This window comes from Muscardinus avellanarius, assembly GCF_963383645.1.
Source record: "Muscardinus avellanarius genome assembly, chromosome: 10".
In the NCBI taxonomy this organism is placed as follows: domain Eukaryota; kingdom Metazoa; phylum Chordata; class Mammalia; order Rodentia; family Gliridae; genus Muscardinus; species Muscardinus avellanarius.
The window spans coordinates 81,557,886-81,575,281 of NC_137796.1; the positions used below are offsets into that span (position 1 = coordinate 81,557,886).

Below are 17,396 nucleotides of genomic sequence, written 5' to 3' on the forward strand. Positions count from 1 at the left end.
GTTGAATGACAACTTCAGCAAATAGTGAGACTCTCATCAATCTAATAAGACCTTATCTCAAGATAAAAATAAAATAAGGCCAGGAGTGTAACTCGGAGGTAGAATACCCTAGGTTCAATCCCTGTACCACACACACGAACGCACACACACGCACACACACACACACACACACACAGTGTCAGAAGAGAAGGCAAGAGGGTTCAAGATTTAGGAAGGCTCAGCCATATTCTGTTCCTGCTTCTGAGACCAGGGGTCCACAAAGAGGGAAGGTCTCTAGCAGCTAAGAGTGGTCCCGGCTGACAGCCAAGAAGGAAACAAGGACCTGAGGCCTAGAGCCTCAGGGATCTGGCTTCTGCCAACACTGTGAATGAACCTGGAATCAGATAATCAGATTCTTCCCAAGGTGTCAGGTAAGTATTGCAACCAAGGAGACACCTTGGTCGTGGCCCAGTGAAAACGGGATTGATCTACTTAGCCGTGAGGTAGAAAGTGGGTGTTGCTTTAAGCAGTTAGCTTTGTGGTAACTTATCGCAGCAGTGATAAAACACTAACAGAGAAGCCAAGAGAAAAAAGTACTTAAAGGGACAGGTGTGGTGACTCACACCTGTAATCGCAGTATTTGGGAGGCTGAGACAGTAGGATTACAGGTTCCAGGCCAGCCTCAGCAACTTAGCTGAGACTCCCAGCTGTCTAGGGAGACCTTGTTTTTTAGTTTGTTTTGTTTTTTTGGAGTGTAGCTCACTCAGAGGTTGAATTGAATGCCCCTGGATTCAATCCTCCCCCCACCAAAAAAACAAAAAAAAACAAAAAAAAATGCTTAAATGTCAGGGAGGTCAACTGCAGACAAGAATCTGATATTCTGAGGACAAAGACATGTCTGATGAATGTGGCCACAGAGTAGGGTTTTGTTTTTTCTTGGTAGCATGCTGCAGGGAGAAAAGTGGCATTGAAGGGGGCTGGAAAGAGACTTCAGGGTGAGGCACCACGGAAAAGGCCTTTGAAGTCACCCTGTGGAGAAGTTACACCATTAAGAGCAGCAGGGGGCTCCCTAGCAGGAGTGAGCTGGAGATAAAGTGGCATGGATGCTTTCAGGGTGGAGGTTTTATTTATTTATATTATTATTTATGGGGATTGAACCTAGAAGCATTCTACCACCAAGCTACACCCCCCAGCCCATTTTTTTTTTTTTTAAAACAGGGTCTCACTTGGTTGCGAAGAAGCCCCCTAAATTGCCAAGGCTGATCCTGGGGCAGGACAGCAGATATGCTTGTGTGGTATTGGGGATGATTAAACCCAGAGGTATCCTACTTCCAACCTATATCCTGAGAGAGAGAGAGAGAGAGAGAGAGAGAGAGAGAGAGTGTGTGTATGCATATATGCATATATACACATGTATAGTGTGTATATATGCATATATGCATACACACACACACATATATATGTATATATTTATTTTGAAACGGTCTTGCCAGGTTGTCGAGACTCTCACTACTTGCTGAGGCTGTCCTTGAACCTGTGATCCTCCTGTCTCAGCCTCCCAAGTGCTCCATCTTGGTCCGTGCGCCTCCCCTGTGCAGGGCCACCCTCCGGCACCATCAAGATCCTCTCTGTAGCGCCCAACTGCATTCCCTCAACAAGTTCCTCTTGAAGAGTTCCACCTGGTTCCGCCAAGTGGCCCCCATCATGCAGTGCGCACCAGGTCAGGTGCGTGCGCTCCAACCCCGTGGCCCGGCGTGCCTTGCGCTCCGACCTCGTGGCCCGGCGTGCCTTGCGTCCCGACCCCGTGGCCCGGCGTGCTTTGCGCTCCGACCTCGTGGCCCGGCGTGCCTTGCGTCCCGACCCCGTGGCCCGGCGTGCCTTGCGTCCCGACCCCGTGGCCCGGCGTGCTTTGCGCTCCGACCTCGTGGCCCGGCGTGCCTTGCGCTCGCGCACTGCCTTTCCGGAGCGCAGGGGGTTGGCGGCGGTTGGGCGGCGATGAACTCTTCCACGTGGTCCCGGAACGGCACGCTGCGGTCGTGCGAGGACTGCCGGGTACAAAGGGGCGACCTGGGGGCCGCCGGAAGTCACAGCCCCGCGGGCAGCAGGTGGCGGGTTGCGGCCTCAGCCAGGGCGAGTAGCGCGGACATGGGGGGAAGCGCCCGGAACCGCGGAGTCCTGGAAAGGGACGATGCCCCGGGCCAGGTGAGGGCGCGGCCATTGGAGGCAGGGGCCCAGGACGCCGCCACTTCGGGGACATTGGCCCCTGGGCTGCTGGCCTCGGTGCGGGACGCTGAGGCCCGGCTTTCTTTCTCTACCAGTCGCCCTATGAGCGCTTAAGTCAGAGGATGCTGGACATAACCGGGGACCGAGGCGTGCTGAAGGATGTGATCCGAGAGGGCACTGGAAGTCTCGTGACACCTGACGCCTCAGTGCTAGGTAGGGTTGCATCCCGCTGCCTTGGCGCCAGGCACCCCTGTAATCCTTGTATTGGGAGACAGAGGCCGGAGGACCCACAGGTTCAACACCAGCCTCTGCAATTTAGCAAGGCTCTTGGCAACCTAGCATGATTTTTTTTTTAAAGTTTGTTTTTTTAAAGACTGAGAGTAGATCAGAAGTAGAATGCCTCTGGGTTCAATCCCCTGTACCACAAAAATAAATAATAATAAAAATAGCCAGGTGTAGTGGTGCACACTTATAATACCAGTACTTGGGAGGCTGAGACGGATGGATGGCAAATTTGAAGCCAGTCCTAGCAACTTAGGTTCTTAGCAACTTAGACCCTGTTTACAAATAATAAAATAGGTCTGGAGGTGTATCCTGGAGCTAGGAGGCTCCTGGGTTCCATCCCTATTACCCCCCCACCCCCAATAACAAAGGCCTGGGGTATAGTTTGGAGGTAGAATACCCCTGGGTTCAATCCCCAGCACTAAAAGAAAAATACTTAGAATTGGTTTTTTTAAGAGGAAGATGAAAAGCTAGGCGTGGTGGCACACACTCGTGATCCCAGTACTTAAGAAGCTAAGACAGGAGGATTGCAGGTTCTAGAACAGCCTCATCAAGCAGACTCATCAACCTAGTGAAACCCTGTTTCCAAATTTAAAAAGTCAAAGCTGGGCGTGACAGCGCATGCTTGTAATCCCAGTGTTTGGGAGGCTGAAAACAGGAGGATCATAGAACATGTTTCCAAATAAAGAATAAAAAAGTAGGGCTGGGGGTGTAGCTCGAGGTAGAATGCCCCTGGGTTCCATCCCCAGTACTACAAAAAAAAGGGGGTGGCTATGGGTGTATTCAAAGGTAGAATGCCTCTGAGTTCAATCACCAGTACCAAAAGAGGAAGATAAGAGACCCCCATCTCCCCTTTGCATGATAACTCCTATGAACTATGAGCACTCCAAAGTGCATCAGTATAGCTCAGGGCCCAAGAGCAGACATCCGGAGTGGGAGAGTCATTCCTGTGGCCCAGCAGCTTAAACCCATGTGGTCTCCGTGATCATTATAGAGACTTGCGTGGTGGGAATGTCTTCAGCCTGTTTGCCTTACCAGTCTCTTTCCTCTGTCCTAGTGAAATATTCCGGATATTTGGAACACATGGACAAGCCTTTTGATTCTAATTGTTTCAGGAAAACTCCTCGACTAATGAAGCTTGGAGAGGGTAAACTCATATGGTAGCTTAAACAGACAGGGTTGCCTGGAGAAATGATGGGACACAGTGTTTTAGAATTGGAAAACTGTTTAAAGCATAGATTCCGCTAAGGCTGAGTTTGGTAAACTGGCCACATTTTTTCTCACATTTCCCACTAAAACCTAAAGGTTATGAAATAGGATTGCAGGTTCCAGGCCAGCCTCAGCAACCTAGCAAGATCCTGTTTCAAAATAAAAAGGGAAAAGGACTGGAGGAGTAGCTTAGAGGTAGAAAGTTCCTGGGTTTATTTCCTAAAACAAACAAACAACAACAACAACAAAAAAAAAAAAACAGGTGTGGTGGCTCAAGCCTGTAATCCTAGTACTTGGGAAGCAGAGACAAGGAAGATCACGAGTTTGAGACCAGCCTCAGAAACTTAACAACACCCTGTTTCAAAGTTAAAACAAAAAAAAAAGGGCTGGGGTTTAGCTTAGAGGTAGAATGCCCATGGGTTCAATACCCGGTACCAAAAATACTAAAAAACAAACCTAGATATCTTGAATGCTGACTTCTCACTGTGCATGGTGAAATAAGAGGCTTTACTCAGATGATTAGGACATTTCTGTCCCTAGGGACTTGGCTGTGTTGAGATTGGCCAGCATTCAGACGACTGTTAGAATTGGATGAGTGTAACGCCGGGCGTGGTGGCGCACGCTTGTAATCCTCGCGCTTGGGAGGCGGAGACAGGAGGATCGCGCAAGTTCGAAGCCAGCCGCGCTGGCTTAGGAGACCCTGTTTCCAAATAAAAATATAAAATAGGTCTGGGAGTGTAGCCCGGAGGTAGAAGGGCTTCCAGGAACCCCAGTACCACCAAAAAAAAAAAAAAAAAAGAAAGAAAGAATTGGATGAGTGTAGGAGACGTAGGAGACGAGGTGTGTTGAAGGTGTGCTTCAGGAAGGCATGAAATTCCAGCTGGAAAGATCACAGAGTTTGTGAATGAGGGGACATTCAGAATGAGCCCTCAAGCTTTAGATTTTTTGGGGTAGAAGCTAGGGTGAGGAGAAAGACAGTACAGTATGGCATGAAGAGGCCAGAACGAATACTGCTTGACATGGAGAAGCTAGTGTTTGGAAATGGCATGGGCAGTGGGAAGCAAGCTGAACAGTAAGTTGGGATCACGTGTGGAAGGCTTGGGATGCCAGGTGGAGAGGTTTGGACCTGTTGGGTGGGGGAGGAAACCAGGGCATTGAACGGGATGATGGGCAAGCTTCAGCCAGCTCCCTTCTTTCAGATATCACACTTTGGGGCATGGAACTGGGTCTTCTGAGCATGCGCAAAGGGGAGCTGGCCAGGTTTCTGTTCAAGCCGACCTATGCCTATGGGACATTGGGCTGTCCTCCTCTGATCCCCCCAAACACCACCGTCTTGTTCGAGATCGAGCTGCTTGACTTCCTCGATTCCGCTGAGTCAGACGAGTTTTGTGCCCTCTCAGCTGTAAGTTCCGGGGCACAGGTGTTTGTGTTTTGGGTGGTTCTTCTAGATAGTCTGCCCTGCTGGTGATCACAGGCCTGGCCAGGTTCCTCCCAGGCCTCCTGTGTGGTGGTGATGGAAGAACCTCCACTTTTTAGTCTAAGACAAATGTGCTGGGCCACAGTGAGGCTGTGAGTTTGTTATGGCTTAGCAATTTGAGCTGATGATTGAGTTACCCTTTGCCTATCCCTCCTTACAAGACAGCAAACATTTGCTTTTCTGCACTGTGTGATTTCTGGCGATTTAAGCATTGGTAGCTAACAACTAAGGTGACTGTATTTGATGGTCTGAGTCAGGACATTGGGAAGTAAATGGCACTTTTAACTGGATGGGATTCTTAGGACATCAGGAAAACTGGGATATAAGTGGTCACTGTCCTCATAACTGAAGTCTTGCCATTTCTTTGTAGGCTTTCACTTAGCCCATCCCATAGATGTAGGGCTTCAAATCCTATTAGCAAGCCAGGCATGGTCGTGGATGCCTGTGATCCCGGTACTTGGGAGGCTGAGACAGGAGGATCACAAATTTGTGTACAGTATCAGCTACTTAGTGAGGTTCTCAGAAACTTAGTGATATCCTGTTTCCAAATGAAAAATAAGGCTGGGAGTGTAGCTCAGAGGTAGAATGCCCTGGGTTCACTCCCCAGAACTCCCACCCCCCATACACAAATTCCTGTAGGCTGGAGGTGGTGGTGTATTCCTGTAATTCCATTACTTGGGAGGCCGAGAGAGGAGGGTTGCAGGTACATGGGCAGCCTCAGCAACTTGGGTCCTCCACAACTTAGACCCTGTTTAAAAAAAAAGATGAATAGGGCTGTAGGTGCTGTTCAGAGGTAGAATGCTCCTGGGTGCTCTCCCGCACCCCAGAAAAATCATATGTACTGCCTATCAGGCTGTGTCATACTGGCATGAGGCTGTAGGTTTTGCTCCTCCATGTAACAGTGCTCCCTAGTGCTGAGTGAGGAGCTCACCTTTTCCTCATCTCCCAGAATGAAAGCAATGCCTGGGGCCAGGATCTCTGGGTAGGGCCAGGACAGAAAGGCTCTGCGATAATTCTGATAGATAGCACTGTGCCCATAAAGCCCGCCAGGGCTCTGGGCAAACCAGAGCCTGATAGATGCCTGTTGGGATGGTGATGTGAGTCCTGAGTTCTGTATGTGGCAGGTTCTATCAGTTTCTAAGGGTGTGGCACTGCTGCCTCAGAGGACAGTGAGGACTACAGCAGCAGACTTCCTTCTGGCTCCACTCTGGAAAATAGGGTCAGTTATAATATCACCCTGCCGCAGCTTCTGCTGGGACTCAGATAACCTCTGCTCACTCGCACAGAGCAGCCACAAAACCTCGTGGTCTGCGTGGTCACTGCTGTGATGCCGCTCCCCTCGCGGTGGTGTGGCGTTTGGCCCAGCTGTGTGCTTTTGTCTTTGGTTCTCAGGAGCAACAACACCAGTTTCCACTTACGAAGGTCCTCAAAGTAGCAACAACTGAAAGGGAATTTGGCAACTACCTTTTCCGCCAGAATCGCTTCTACAATGCCAAAGTGAGGTATAAGCGGGTAAGAATGGGAGTTAGCGATCCTGAAATCTTCCTTGCTTAGAAGACATAGACTTTGTCTCTTTGTTATGGGCAGACATTAAGAAAAATCTCATTAAAGAAAATATTGCTGGAGCCAGGCGTGGTGGCACACACTTGTAATCCCAGCATTCGGAAGGCTGAGACAGGAGGATTGTATATGTGTGTGTGTGTGTGTGTGTGTGTGTGTGTGTGTGTGTGTGTGTGTGTATTTTTTAAATTGGGTTTGGGAGTGTAACCTGGAGGTAGAAGGGTTTCCAGGAACCCCAGTACCACCAAAAAAAAATAAATAAATAAAGACTAGGCCAGGCATGGTGGCACACCCTTGTAATCTCAGCATTTGGGAGGTGGAGACTGAAGGATCACTCGTTCAAGACCAGCCTCAGCAATTTTAGACCCTCAGTGACTTAGAACCTGTTTTAAAAATACAGAGGAGCCGGGCGTGGTGGTACATGCTTGTAATCTCAGCATTCGGGAGGTTGAGACAGGAGGATTGTGGTTCGCCGACAGCCTCAGCTACTTAGCAAGGCCTTTTGCAACTCAGTGAGACTCCTGTTTCAAAAATAAAAAGACTAGCCGGGCGTGATGGCACACGCTTGTAATCCCCACGCTTGGGAGGCGGAGACAGTAGGATTGCACAGGTTTGAAGCCAGCTTTGCTGGCTTAAGAGACCCTGTTTCCAAATAAAAATGTATTTTAAAAATTGGGTTTGGGAGTGTAGCCTGGAGGTAGAAGGGTTTTCAGGAACCCCAGTACCACCAAAAAAAAAAAAAAAAAAGACTAGGCCGGGCATGGTGGCACACCCTTGTAATCTCAGCATTTGGGAGGTGGAGACTGAAGGATCGCTGGTTCAAGACCAGCCTCAGCAATTTTAGACACTCAGCAACTTAGACCCTGTTTTAAAATAAAAGATACAGAGGAGCAGGGCGTGGTGGCGCATGCTTGTAATCCCAGCATTTGGGAGGTTGAGACCGGAGGATTGTGGTCTGTGGACAGCCCCAGCTACTTAGGTCCTTTGCAACTCAGTGAGACCCTATTTTAAAATAGGGCAGGGGGTGTATCTCGGAGGTCGAATGACCTTGGGTTCTATCCCCAGACCTGCAAAAAAAAAAAAAAAAAAAAAGATACAAAGGGTGTAACTCAGAGGACGATTGCCTCTGTGTTCAGTCCCCAGTAACAACAAAATACCCCAGAAACAAACAGCACCTCTTCACTTATTTACCCCTCCTCTTTCCTGAACCTGGCCCCTGACGCATCATTTTCTAACTGAGTCTGTTGTGTTGTCATATTCTGAATTGACAAATGAGTACTCCTTCTCAGTTTTGATCTCTCATTTTCAGAAGGCCAGGCTTCCTTTCTCACTGTCTCACATCTGTTTTCCTAGTATTGATATGTCATCATTTTAAAATTGGTATTGAAGGTGGGTGTGGTAGTGTACACCTATAATCCCAGCACTTGGGAGGCTGAGACAGGATTGCAGGTTCAAAACCAGCCTCAGCAACCTAGCGAGACCCTGTTTCCAAATAAAATATGAAATAGGGCTGGGGGTATAACCCAGAGGTAGAATGCACCTGAGTTTTATCTCTGATACCACACACACACACACACACACACACACACACACACACACACACCAGAAAATTAATTTAAAAATTGGTATTGAGGCCGAGTGTGGTGGTGCATGCTTGTAATCCCAGCATTCAGGAGGCTGAGACAGGAGGATCACCGTTCGAGGACAGCCTCAACTACTTAGGCCCTTTGCAATTCAGACCCTGATTCAAAATAAAGAGTAAAAAATAGGGCGGGGGGTGTGGCTTGAAGATAGAATGCCCCTGGATTCCATCCCTAGTACTGCAAAAAGAAAAAAAATTGGTATTGAGTTTGCATTATTAAAGCTGGATAGCCAGGTATGGTGGCACGCACTTATAATGCCAGTATTTGGTAGGCTGAGACAGGAGGATCACAGGTTTGTGACCAGGCTCAGCTACTTAGGCCAGCTGCAACTTAGATCTTGTCTTAAAATAGAGAATAATAAATGGAGCTGGAGGTATAGCTCAGAGGTAGAATGTTCCTGGGTTCTATCTCCACTTCTGGGGGGAAAAAACTGTATAAACATTGCATCTCATTGGGCTAAGTAGTTCACAATGCTTTATCCTTCTTTTTCTAACATTACCTCTCCCCATAAATTGCCTCTTGGTTGCTTAGTTTTCTGTCTTCCTTTCATTGTTTTGGTGGTGGTGGTGGTGGTGGTGGTGGTGGTGGTGGTGGTGGTGGTGGTGGTGGTGGTGGTGGTGTGTGTATTGCTGGGGATTTAACCTAGGGGCATTCTACTTCCGAGCTATACCCCCAGCCCTATTTTATACATTATTTAGAAACAGGGTCTCACCAAATTGCTGAGGCTAGCTTTGAACCTATGATCCTTCTTTTTTAGCCTCCCAAATACTGGGATTACAGGTATGTACCACCATGCCCAGTTTACCTTTCGTTGCTCCTGAATGCACCATTCATTTTATTTGTGTGGTGCTGGGGATTGAAACCTAGGATCATTCTACCCCTGAGTAACACTCCCAGCCTTATTTTGTTTTTTATTTGGAAACTGGCTCTCATAGCCTGGTGTTGTGGCACACACTTGTAATTTCAGCACTTGGAGGCTGAGGCAGGAGGATTGCAAGTTTGAGGAGGTTAGCCTCAGCAAATAGTGAGACTTTCATCAACCTAGTGAGACCTTGCTTCAAAATAAAGATAAAATAGGGCTGGGGTTGTAGCTCGGAAGTAGAATGCCCCTGGGTTCAATTTTTACTACCAAAAAAAGGAAGAAACAGGGTCTTGAGAAGTTGTGGATGGCCTTGCTAAGTTGCTGAGGTTGGCTTCAAATTTATGATCTCCTGTCTTAGCCTCCCAAGTATTGGAATTACAAGTGTGTGCCACCATAAAGCCTCCCCCTTTTTTCTTTATTTCTTTGTCTTTTCTTTTTCTTGGTACTAGAGATTGAACAGAGGGGCATTCTATCTCTGAACTCACCCTAGTTCTTTTTTTTTTTTTTTCATTTTAAAACGGTCTTGCTAAATTGCTGAGACTAGCCTCAAACCTGGGTTCAATCCCCAGTACTGCAAATAAAACAAAATTTACAAGCTAGGCACAGTAGCACATGCCTGTGATCCTCCTGCCTCAGCCTCCTAAGTACTGGGATTATAAGTGTCACCATCACTCATGGCTAGAGAGCCCCCTTTTTTGTGATACAGGGGATTGAACCCAGAGGCATTTTGCTTCAAGCTACACCTCCAGTCTGATTTCATTTCTTATTAGAAACAGGTCTCACTAGGTTGATGAGAGTCTCACTACTTGTTGAGGCTGTCCTCAAACCTATGATCCTCCTGTCTAAGCCTCTCAAGTCCTGGGATTACAGGTGTGCACCATCACGCCTGGCTAGAAAGCACCTTTCAGCAGTTTTCCACACAGTCTGGGCTCATCCATGAGTCCTCACTTTCCTGTGGACACTTCCACAGGTGCTTCTATTCAGACTAGGGGCTCTCTGGACCCACTACACAGCTCTTGTCTGGGGAGTGCCCTTTGATTCTGTTTTGTGAATTTCCTGTTGATTATATCAGTATACTTATTTGTTTCAAAAGAGTATGTCATTATATGGCTTAAAATATTTCTACTTTTAATCTGGGTGTGGTGGCCCATGCTTGTAATCCCAGCACTTGGGAGGCTGAGACTGGAGGATCACACAGGTTCAAAGCCAGCCTCAGCTACTGAGTGAGGTTCTCAGCGAGACCCTGTTTCCAAATAAAGTATAAAATAGGTCTGGGAGTGTAGCCCGGAGGTAGAAAAGCCCCTGGGTTTCATTCCCAGTACCACCAAAGAAAAAATTCTACTTTCTATACTTTTAGAATTGCTATGGCCAGATGTGGTGCTGTATACCTGAAAAGCTATTAAGTCTGATGCTGCCAGGCATGGTAGTCTTTGCCTGAATTCCAGCTACTCAGGATGCTGAATTAGAAGGGTCAAGGCCAGTCTAGGCAATTAGCAAGACCCTATCTCAAATGTTTAAAAAAAAAAGGAGGGGGGAGTGCTGGGAATATAATTCAGTGGTAGAGTATTTGAATATATGTGAAGCCATGGATTTAATCCCCAGTAGTGTAAATAAGAGTTGTAAACTAGGCAACTGGGCATGGTGTTTCACGATTATAATCCTAGCATTTGGGAGGCAGAGACAGGAGGATCACACTTCGTGGATGGCCTCAGCTACTTAGGCCCTTTGCAACTCAGTGAGACCCTGTTTCAAAATAAAGAATAGAGCCGGGCGTGGTGGCGCACGCTTGTAATCCCCGCGCTTGGGAGGCGGAGACAGGAGGATCGCGCTGGTTCGGAGCCAGCCTCGCTGTTTCCACATAAAGTTAAAAAATAGGTCTGGGAGTGTAGCCCATGGGAGTGTATCCCAGAGGTAGAAGGGCTTCCAGGAACCCCAGTACCACCAAAAATAAATAAAATGAATAGAAAATAGGTCTGGGGGTGTAGCTCAGAGGTAGAACACCCCTGGGTTCCATCCCCAGTACCGCAAAAAATAATTGCAAGCTAGGCACAGACACACATGCCTGTAGTCCCAGCTACTCAGATGGCTAAAGTAGAAGGATTGCTTGATCCCAGGAATTTGAGACCAGCTTAGACAACATAGTAAAACCTTGTCTCCGGAAATTTTCTTTTTCAGTATTGGGAATTGAACCCAGGGGCATTCTACCTCTGAGTGACAACCCCAGCCTTATTTATTTATTTTTTTTGAAACAAGGTCTCACTAAATTGCAGAGGGTCTCACTAAGTTGCTACGGCTGGCTTCAAACCTGTGATCCTCGTGTCTCAGCCAAGTATGGGATTGGGGGCACACGCCACTACTCCAGGCAAGAAAAGTCTTTTGGAGGTTCTTTGTTTTGTTGCTTTTCCTCCAGCATACTGTTCTGTTGCATGTGTACATTATCTTCTCTTATGTCTTTATTATAATTTTTAAGTCTTCTCTCTGTATTATTTTAATCTCAATATTTTTTCCAATGCTGGGGATTGAACATAGGGGCATTTTACCTCAGAACTACATCCCAGCATTTTTTTTTTTTTGCGGTACTGGGGATGGAACCCAGGGGTGTTCTACCTTCAAGCTACACCCCTGCCTTATTTTTTTATTTCTTATTTTTTGAAACAGGGTCCCACTGAGTTGCAAAGGGCCTAAGTAGCTGAGGCTGTCTGCAAACCACAATCCTGCTGTCTCAGCCTCCCAAATTCTGGGATTATAAGCATGCACCACCACAGCTGGCTAATTATTTCAAAACAAGGTCTCACTAAGTGCGGAGGGCCTCACTAAGTAGCTGAGGCTGGCCTCGAACCTGCAGTCCTCCTGTCTCTGCCTCCAAAGTACTGGGATTACAAGTGTGCACCACCACACCCGGTTTAATCTCTATTTGAGTGTTTGTTGTATGGTGGAGATGGTGACCATTTGTATTAAGTCTGGTGGCAAATCCCAAAGACTCGTAATAAACAGTGGCCTAGAAATAGTTTAATTCTCCTTCATGTAAGGGGCTAGAAGAGTGCAAATGAGGGCTGGTTGGCAGCTCTTATAGTTTCCATGGGGACTTTATTCCTGTGGCTGGTGGTCTTTGACCATTGAGATTTGAAAGAAGTATCAGAAAGCTGACTCGGAAGTGCTTGGTGGGGCAGATCACTGTGTGGCCCTAAAGTAGTGCCACAGGCCAGGTGTGTAGGTGAGGCCTCAGGAACACTCAGCCTTGCATCTTTCACCCAGCGTAGATAGCTGCAGTGCCCCTGTGGGAGCAAGGCAGCAGGACAGACGCCTCCCTGTCTACTGCTGAGACTGTCAGCAGCCCACCACCCCAGCCCTGTCCATCCTGTCTCTAGATTGAGAGCCTCCTTGGAAGCAGGCACAGTGATGTCCACATGTGATCCTAGCTACTAGAGAGGCTGAAGCAGGAGGATTGCAAGTTCAAAGCCATTCTCAACAAGTTAGCAAGACTCTGTCTCAAAACAGAAAATGCAGAAAGGGTGGGTAGGAATGTACTTGAGTGGTAGAGTACTGCTGGATTTAATTTCCATTACTGGGTGGAGCGAGGTGAAACAAATGTTTGCTTCCATTTTTCCATAAATAGACCTGATTGCTGAGGTGGAAAAAGAGAACATTTGATGTGTTCTCCTTTAAGCAGCCCCACATCTGCCCCATAGCTCTGATTCCTCGTTCCCTCAGTTCCCGGGTCTGTGGCTCTGAGCTGCGCACATCAGCCCCGTTTACGCTGCCACTCTGCAAGTTGGTCATCACACTGCCATCCACTGACACACTGGGCTGTATTGATCCCCTTCCTCTCCTTGGCTTTCACGGGAGTATACCCTTTTTTGGGGGGGAGGGGGGAGTATATCTTATTCCTTTAGAGGTAGAAAACAGTAGAGGATGTTGGGTCAGGAGTTTTGCATGCCTCTTCCTATTAGAGCTTTCCTAATTTATCCAGGCATGGTGGTATACATCCATAATCCTGGTACTTGGGAGGCCGAGACAGGAAAATTGTAGGTTTGTAGCTCACCTCAGCAATTTATCTAGGCCTTCAACTTAGTGAGACCCTGTTTCAAACTAAAAAATAAAAATAGGACTGGAGGTATAGCTCAAAGGCAAGAATTCCCCTGGGTTCAATCCCAGTAAACCCCCCCCACACACACACACACACAAAGAATTTCCCTGATTTTTTTTTTTTTTTTTTTTTTTTTTTTTTTTTTTGGTGGTACTGGGGTTCCTGGAAGCCCTCCTTCCTCCGGGCTACACTCCCAGACCTATTTTATATTTTTGAAACAGGGTCTCTTACGCCAGCACGGCTGGCTTCGAACCTGCGTGATCCTCCTGTCTCCGCCTCCCAAGCGCGGGGATTACAAGCGTGCGCCACCACGCCCGGCAAATTTCCCTGATTTTATATGTCGATTTTGTGTCCTGCAACCTAGCTGAATTAGCTTTTTAGCTCTTAGGGTTTTGTGTGTGAAGTCTTTAGGGCATGATGTGTTTGAGATTGTTGCCCTCCTGACCACCACATTCTCTCTCCACAGGCCTTGTTGCTTCTCCGCCGGCGACTGGCTCCCCCAGAGGAGCAGCACCTGGTGGAGGCTGCCAAGCTTCTCGTTCTCCTGAACCTGTCTTTTGTGTACCTGAAGCTGGAGCGACCCACCACAGCCCTGCACTACGGAGAGCAGGCTCTAGTCATTGACCAAAGGAATGTCAAGGCTCTCTTTAGGTGTGGACAGGTGAGCTGGAAGGCCGGAGCTTGGGTACAGATGCCTAAGAAAAGGAAGCAGCGGTGTTCAACTCGGGCACGGCAAAAAACGCCACCTTTCCTATGCCACACTTAAAGCTCCCTTCTTCATAACAGGCTTGTCTCCTCCTGACCGAGTATGAGCAGGCCCGGGATTTCCTAGTGCGAGCCCAGAGGGAACAGCCTTTCAACCATGACATCAATAACGAGTTGAGGAAACTGGCCAGGTGAGACCTCTGTTGGCAGGAAAGTGACCAGAGCAGCCACAAAGTGGCTCTCCTTCCAGGCCATCCAACAGCATAGAGGACAGCCTGCGATCATTGCCCAGAACTGGCTGGGAGCCAGTGCCCCTAGAACTGATTTTCTGAAGCACTCAGCACTCTAAACCAGTTTGCAGAGAGAAGGGGAACAAACTACCAAACTTCATGTCCATTGTTGCCCCCTCCCTGTTGCCTTTCCCTTAGAGAGGTGAGCTGTGTAACTTTTTGTATGTGTGGTGCTGGGGATGGAACCCAGGGGTCTTCTACTGCCAGGCTAGATCCCTAAACCTATTTTATTTTTTAATTTGGAAACAGGGTCTTGCTAAGTTGCTGAGAGCCTCACTAAGTTGCTGAAACTGGCTACAAACCTGTGATCCTCATGTCTCAGCCTCCCAGGTACTGGGTTACAAGTGTGCGCCACCACACCTAGCTTAGTGTAACTCTTTGTATGTGTATGTCAGTGTTTATGTGGTAATGGGGGTTGAACCCAGGGGCACCCTGTCACTGAGCTACTTCCAGCCCTTTTTATTTCAAGACAAGGTCTCATCAAGTTGCCCAGGCTGGCCTCAAACCTACCATCCTCCTCTAGAGTTGATGGGAGTAAAGGTGTGTGCCACTGCGCCCTCTTTATTGATGTAACTCTTAAAAGGGTCTTAGGCTTTAGAGTCTGCCCGAAGCACACCACAGTGTAGTCAGCCACTGTTCCTAACAGACTGGCATTCCATAGGTCCTGTCAGATATGCAACTGGACTCTCAGGCCAGGTTCTCATTCAAGTGATAAAGACACCAGTCTTTCAGAAACCTAATTTTTCTTCTAATTTTTCTTCTTCTTCTTTTTTTTTTTTTTTGTATTGGATTGAACCAGGGGCATTCTACCTCTGAGCTACATAGCTCTATTTTGTTTTAAAACAGGGTTTCACTAAGTTGCAGTGGGCCTCACTAAATAGCTGAGGTTGGTCTTGAACCTAGGATCCTCCTGGCTCAGCTTCCCAAGTACTAGAATTATAAGTGTGCACCACCACACTGGCTTCATTTTCTTTATTTTGAAACGGTCTCACAAAGTTGCAGAGAGCATCACTAAGTAGTTGAGGCTGGCTGCAAATCTGTGGTCCTCCTGTCTCGGCCTCCCGAGTACTGAGGTTACAAGTGTGCACCACCACATCCAGCCGGTCCAGTTTCCTGAAGCATAGGTTTTATCTGCTGTGTCGCTGGGATTCTCTTCTCCTCTTAACATTATTTAGTCCAGATTGCTAATTAAAGCCCACTTGGCATCAAGAGTCTATCTTGAGCTGGGATGGTGATGCACACCTGTAATCCTAGTACTTGGGCGGCTGAGACAGAAGGATTGCAGGTTTAAGCGCAGTCTCAGCAAATAGTGAGACTCATCAACCTAGTGAAATCCCGTTTCCAAATAAAAATAGATCTAGGGACATATTTCCGAGGTAGAATGCCTCTGAGCTCAATTCCCAGTACCACAAAAAAGAGAAGTAAATAAAGTAGAAAATGAAATGGACTGTTGTGACTTGGAGGTAGAATGCCCTCGGGTTCAGTTCCCAGTACCAAAACCAGAAGTCCTTCTCTTATGTTTGGATCACTTTGTTATACTTTAGGCCTTTCCAGTAATTTCCATTCTGGTATATAAGAGTGTCCTCTCTGGTTAGAGGTAGAAGTTTTGCAGTTTGATCATTTCCTTAGCAAGATATCCAGATGTTCAGAGACTGCTGGATGTGAGGTCATTTAGCAGCACTCAGTCTGGGTCTGCACCTAGTGGGGCCACAGCCTTCATAGCTGTCATCTTTCCAAATAGCACTCTGTGTCTGGAAGCTTCCTGAATAGCTTGGGAGCCTTGCCTGTCTCCCTGCCTCTCCAGCATGGATTTTCAGCACCTCTCTACCTGAGCAGAGAATTCCAGCCACCAGATGTCACCTCCTGCAAACATACAGTGTGTATTTCTCTCCACAGCTACTACAGGGACTACATGGATAGAGAGAAGGAAATGTGTCACCGAATGTTTGCTACTTGTGAAAACGACTCTGCAGTAGGAGAAAATTGAAGGTAACTGAAAGGAAGTCTGGGTAGCATAAAAGGCTTTGGGACTTGTTCTCCCCAGACCCCAGTGAGTAGTGGCCACGTACAACCAAGGACAGATGCAGGAGCAGGAGAGCTCCCTGTCACACCTGATAACACAATAGTAGCACAAAATGCACTGTTGTGGGCCTTCTCCTAGACAGGGTCACAGCTGGAAAGCTTAGCAAGACTTAAGGTTAAATTTATAAGTTTAGGAGGCCTTGAGTTTTAACTTTTTTTTTTTTTTTTTTTTTTTTTGAGGTACTAGAGATGAAACCCAGGGGCATTCTACCTCAGAGCTATACCCTAACCCTATTTTTTAATCTTTTTTTTTTTTTTTTGGTGGTACTGGGGTTCCTGGAAGCCCTTCTACCTCCGGGCTACACTCCCAGACCTATTTTTACATTTTTATTTGGAAACAGGGTCTCCTAAGCCAGCGCACGCGGCTGGCTTTGAACCTGCGCGATCCTCCTGTCTCTGCCTCCCAAGTGCGGGGATTACAAGCGTGGGCCACCACGCCCAGCCTTAATCTTTATTTTTGAAACAAAGTCTCACTATGTTACAGAAGGCCTTGCTAAGTAGCTGAAGCTGTCCAAGAACCTGCTATCCTCCTGTCTCAGCCTCCCAAGTATTGGGATTACAAGCATGTGCCATCATGCCCAGCATGTTTTTGATTTTTTTCTTTTAGTCTTTTTATTTTAATTTATTTTTTCTTTTTTTGGGGGGAGGTTCTGAGGATGGAACCCAGGGGCATTCTGCCTCTGAGCAACACCCCAGCCCTATTTTTTAGTCCTTTTATATTTGAAACAAGGTCTCACTGAATTGCAAAGTGCCTCACTAAGTAGCTGAGACTGTCCATGAACCATCTCCCGAATGCTAGGATTACAAGTGTGCACCACCATGCCGGACCTAGTCTTTTTATTTTTGAAACAGGGTCTCTCAGAGTTGCAAAGGGCCTCTCGAAGTAGCTGAGGCTGTCCTCAAACTAATCCTCCAGTCTCTGCCACCTGAATGCTAGGATTATAAGCGTGTGCCACCAAGCCCAGATCCAGCATGTTTTAACATTTTATTATTTATT

General features: G+C 47.3%; 1 protein-coding gene across 1 annotated transcript; it reads left to right on the forward strand.

The window, feature by feature from the left end:
• Positions 1-2,124: 2,124 nt before the first annotated feature.
• FKBP6 (FKBP prolyl isomerase family member 6 (inactive)) lies at positions 2,125-16,304 on the forward strand (the record flags this gene model as incomplete). The annotated part of the gene is made up of 8 exons (XM_080704625.1): positions 2,125-2,181; positions 2,298-2,415; positions 3,542-3,631; positions 4,893-5,095; positions 6,563-6,682; positions 13,789-13,983; positions 14,109-14,218; positions 16,214-16,304. The coding sequence occupies 8 exons, from the start codon at positions 2,125-2,127 to the stop codon at positions 16,302-16,304; spliced, it is 984 nt and encodes a 327-aa protein (XP_080560751.1).
• Between the last annotated feature and the right edge of the window lie 1,092 nt (positions 16,305-17,396).